The sequence below is a fragment of the Cricetulus griseus genome, chromosome X (genome assembly GCF_003668045.3).
Source record: "Cricetulus griseus strain 17A/GY chromosome X, alternate assembly CriGri-PICRH-1.0, whole genome shotgun sequence".
Lineage (NCBI taxonomy): Eukaryota > Metazoa > Chordata > Mammalia > Rodentia > Cricetidae > Cricetulus > Cricetulus griseus.
In genome coordinates this window covers 35,763,420-35,768,720 of record NC_048604.1, presented here as the reverse complement: position 1 = coordinate 35,768,720, position 5,301 = coordinate 35,763,420, and the positions used below count along the sequence as shown (strand labels likewise).

The 5,301-nt window shown below is 38.5% G+C and overlaps 1 protein-coding gene across 1 annotated transcript; it reads left to right on the top strand.

The window, feature by feature from the left end:
* The first annotated feature begins 3,340 nt into the window (after nt 1–3,340).
* On the top strand, nt 3,341–4,264 carry Rtl4 (retrotransposon Gag like 4). The gene has a single exon (XM_035449709.1). It carries the CDS (start codon nt 3,341–3,343, stop codon nt 4,262–4,264), a length of 924 nt encoding a protein of 307 aa, XP_035305600.1.
* Nucleotides 4,265–5,301: the final 1,037 nt, after the last annotated feature.

Sequence of the window (5,301 nt, the reverse complement as noted above, 5' to 3'; positions counted from 1 at the left end):
ATTCAACATGAACAATGCCATAGGAGAAATGCTGTGATCCATGCACATACATATGAAATATACATACACATGAAGACATATACAAATGCATTTACGTATATATGTATAGGGAGAGGAATTCTGTGCTTATAGTATATGAGAAATATTTTAAAGTTTGGACAGTGATTCTCAGTGAGACTAAATAATGTCTACAGACCATACAGCATTTGGTTGAGCCAAGATTTGGGCCCAGGACATTCTTTCAGCAGAGCCTGTTGTTTACTGCATTCTACTGCCAACTGAAAGATGGTGTCAGTTGTCTATGGGTTTTATGCAAAAGTAGAATAGGGTGACCACTCTGTCATATCGCTCGAGCACCTTCTTACTTTCAAATATACCTTCTTCCAATCTTTACTTCTCTGTGGCATTAGAACATCTTTATTCCTTAAGGCAGTTTACTTTGCACAGGAACCATCTACATCACAAATCAAGAACAGCCCAGGTTGCAAAGTACTGATTCTTGGAATTTACCCCAGACCTATTGAAACAGCCTTTTAGGTATTGGAACTGAGTTGAATATTATGCACATTGAATAAAAAGTATTATCTTGAGACAAACTGATCATTAGCTCTTACTAATATGTATTATCGTATTACTAATTGAAACCCATCAAGAATGGCAGGGATTCAGTCACAGATGAGCACCTAGAAAGGGTATGTCTAGAAGGTAGAACAGGACCCCAGAATACTAACATATGGAAAGGAAACAAGACATGGCTCTATCTTTCTCCTCTGGTGGCATGTGATAAGCATAGGCTTCATGAGTAAGCACTCATTGTTCAAACATACTGAAAGAATTTTTGAATCAATCCTCCCAATTTTCTGCTACCTAGAGTACTTATCTTATAGCACACTGACACAACAATTCTCAGTCATAGATATAATAGTCACTTTCCATATATATATATATATATATATATATATATATATATTTATATATATATATATAAAGTGACTATTAAATGAGTTCTTCATGGTCAAAATTCCTACTAGTGTTTGCCACAGAGTTTCTAGACTCCAATTTTACCCTGGTTCAGTCTTACACTTTCCGTTGGTCTAGGGAGTAGGAATGTTCAGTGAAGCCTATGAAAACAAGTCTTGTTTACTTGCTTATTATTGATAACATCTCACTTTGTAGCTCTCACCAGCCTATATCTTGCTACAAACTTTTATCCCTTCTGCCTTGTACTCTCAAGTGCATCAAATACATGGATTGCAGATATTTCTCTGATATATAAAATTAACTCAACTTTCCCTCAATCCTCCACAGATTCACTCCTTTTATTTCTCACTTTAGAAATGAAACAGGCAAACAAAAACAAATAAACAAACCAGAGGGAACAAACAAAGAAAAATCCACAAGAAACATACACCGAAAGCATAAAATGGGAAGTCCTAATATGCAAGCAAAATGTCTGTAAGACAAAAAAAATACTCAAACAATGCAACATGAGACAAAACAATCTATAACAATACCACCAAGATCATTTTTGCATTGGCCATCCACTGCTGGGCGTGGGCCCACCCTTAAGTGTGGTTAATGTACCCAATGAGACTCCATTGAAGAAAACTAATTATTTCTTTTCAAGTGGATGTCAGTTGAAGATAGCTTCTTGGTTACATATTGGATCAGGTATCCACTTTCCCTTCCCATCACTGGGGCCCCAACTGGCTTGAACTTGTGCAGGCCCTGTGGATGCTGCCACGGTCTCTATGAGTTCATGTATTCATCGGTCCTGTTGTGCTGGAAGACAAGGTTTCCTTGGTGCCCACCATCCCCCGCTGGCTCTTACAATCTTTATGCCTCCTTTTTTTACATAGCTTCATAAACCCTGGGTGAAGAGAAGTTGATGAAGTCATCCCATTTAGGACCGACATCTCAAGGTCTCTCAGTATCTGTATATGGTCCAGTTATGGGTCTGTATTAGTTCCCATCTGCTGCAAGAAGAAGCTTCTCTAATGATGGCTGATCAAGGCTCTGATCTATGGATATAGCAGAATGTATTAGGAGTCATTTTGTTGCTATGTCCCTACAGCATAACAATAGTATTTGGTTTTTCCCAGGTCTATGGCCTAGCCATTGAGAGACTGACTGTTTGAAAGATTCAGTGATATACTTTTTGCCCCCTGGTAGCCAATTTAAGTACATATAATTTGTTTGCTACACAAGGAGGGACAATGAAAGGAACTGAAGTAAAGAATAGTTCAAACTAACTGACATGCCATATCTTGTGGGATTAATTTTAATTTTTATTGGTTACTTTATTCTTTTTATCAGTTCTTGGAGTAGTATTGAACATTTTGATCCTCATACCTTTAAGAACATCCAGTTCTTATTTGTGAGGTTTTCAATCTTACGTGCTCATCTTACTAGTGATGTCCTAATTATTTCCATGGCAACAAAAATGTGACCTCAGACAAGGACATGCTAGGAAAAAAAAACAGATTAACAACACTGCATTCAGATATCTGACAGCAATACAGGCTTAAAGTAGTGAGTGTGAAATACAGTCAGTGATTATTCCAATTTAAACAAAGAAATGCTCAAACCACAATTCACATTCTAACCATATTGGAAATCTTGGGAAAGTGTGAAAAATTAGTCAGTGGACTCTTGATGAGCCTTGGTTTTCTGTGTTCCTAAAAAGCTCTCTGGTAAGACCCAATGCTATTGTCCCCAGATCAGGTTTTGAATGATGTATCATCAATCTCAAGCAGAATATGAATAGCTGGAGGAAGTGCTATTTTGGATCGCTGCCCTGATGAGCATACTAAATCTGATATTAACTATCTGGGTGACCTTGGACAAACATTTTTGTTTCCCTGAGTCTCTGTTTTTAATGAGGGAAATTACAAATTTTGTTGGTCTGGGTGACCGCCAATACTATTTTGAACTCTAATCTAAAATCTTTTGACAGTGGTTATAAAAGGGATTTTAGAAGAAAGGATTGGCATGAAGTTTGATGTCTATACTTATAAAGAGAGGGAAGAGAAATTACTGTGTCGATGATATATATTTTCTTAATTCAAATCCTCTCTTCTATGTGTCCCAAGGTGATTTGTGTCTTCTGAATGTGTAGAACACTGATATTCTCCATGAAGAAGCAGTGATGAGTAGAAGATAATATTTTATGGCATCTCTTCAGCTCAACTCTCAGCATTCTCTAGTGACATTGAACAGCTGTTTCCTACTTGTACATGACACTGTCTTTTCTGATCCCAAACCAAACCACTACCTGTCCCTTGGTCTTGTATACTGATACTGAATTTCTATTCAGTTCTACATAATTCCAGGAGACACAATGGAAAAGTGCACAAAATCACCACCTACCTTAAAGCCAGAGACTTCCTTTTTGAGAGGAGATAGTCTGATTCTTCAGCCACAAATGCAACATCCAACTGATGACAACCCCACTTTAAGAGGGCAAGTTGTGCCTGTCCTGAATACTCCAGTGATGTCTATACCCTACTCAGGTGACAATCTCCCTCAATTTCATGGTGAGCCAACCAGTGTCACAGGATTTCTTGCTCAAGGGACTACTTATCTGACAGCTCCGGAGATTTCCAATCCTGCAGATGATACCCGAGTCAAGCACTTTTTTGACTACCTGTCCCAGCAGGTGCAAAGTTGTGACATCGTATCAGAGTCCAACCAGAGTCATCTATTGAAACAATATGAAAACTTTATTCTTGAGTTAAAGCAGTCAATTGGTGAACCTATGAAGGAAGAAATTAGCCCTCTTATGAATGTTAAGAATGACAGTAGAGACAACTCTCAGCAGGATGCTCCTACTTTCCAAGGTCTTGCTCAAAATATGAGTTATAGTGAGACCAGTCAGAGTGACCAGTTCCAAAACAGACAAGATGACCCCACCCATGATGAAGAAATCACAGACATAATGGGAAATTTACCAGATTTGATCACCCAGTGCATTCAACTGGACAAAAAGCACAAAGACAGGCCAGAACTCCTACAGACAGAAAGTCAGGTTCCAATGTTCTCTTCCACAAACCATCACCAATCCTTCCTCGGCCTCATGGGACCACTACCCAAGGATGAGCTCAAGCCATTTCAGGGAGCTCAAATGCCTGTAACCCCAGCCAAGAGAGCCCGCCAGCAAGAAACTCAGTTATGTCTCTACTGCAGCCAGGCTGGTCACTTCACAAGAGAATGCCTTGCTAAACGTTCTCGAACTCCAGCAAGGAGAAAAAATGTAGTGCACTAGTAAGACAAGGATAGTAAATCACTTTGTAAACTCATACCCCTGTCACCATTGGCCTTAGTGATTTATAAACTTTCACAAACTTCAAAATACAAATGAGTTGCTGTGACATCATCATCTTCAAAACAGGCATGACCATGTATGTCTCCAGGAATTTAAACAACCACTGCTTGTTAGTTGGAAGATAGCCCATCACAAAACTTTACCCAACAACAATGATGAAGACAATAACAGAAACTTTATAGTTATGGCCACTTCCTTCAAGAATTCTGAAAGTTTGCAGATAGAAGTCTCTCCAGCCTGAGTCACACACAGAAAAAATAATTCTGACAATGTATTGGGATTTACATCCCTACCAATGAATAAAATCTAGGTTGACTCTGATGTCCCAACTCCTATAGCTTGTGTGCCTGGGACTGATCACAAAGCTTTTATTCACTTCTTTGTTGATCTTTTTCTTAATGACTTGTTTGTTCAGGTTCTTTGTTTGCAATCATAGTGGCATAATTGTATCCTACCAATATTCTTGTCATTGAGAGACAGAATCTGGATTCTGTTCTACCTATGAATCAGACTCTAGTGCTGATACAAGCCAATCTTCCTGGACGTGAATATCCACCACCCTACCATGCACCTATATATTTTGTTGAGAACTAAAGACACCTGCTTATCTAACATGCTGAACTTCTTGGATATTGGCAAACCAGATTGTAAGATCATTTGAACTGAACACTGCTTAATTACTGGCACATTTCTTTGAGGAACAGCTTCTTTGACAACATACTTTAAGCCTGCCAACCCAAGCTTAGTCGTCTCTACACTAATGTTCCTGTTTTAGATTTGAACATATATATGGCCAAGTCTAACAATTTAGGAGAATAACCAAGTAAGTTATTTGGAGACATTTGTTTAAGGTGTACTATGATAGTTACTTAATATCAGCATATTCTTGCTTACTTGAACAGAGGCAAATCTACACCAAGAACTAACTTTCCAGCCTGCAGTAGTTGGGACACTCTGGGCCTCACCATTTAAAACCA

Excerpts from the sequence above, each read along its gene's own strand:
- Rtl4 (XM_035449709.1), top strand. The coding sequence starts at position 3,341 with ATGGAAAAGTGCACAAAATCACCACCTACCTTAAAGCCAGAGACTTCC.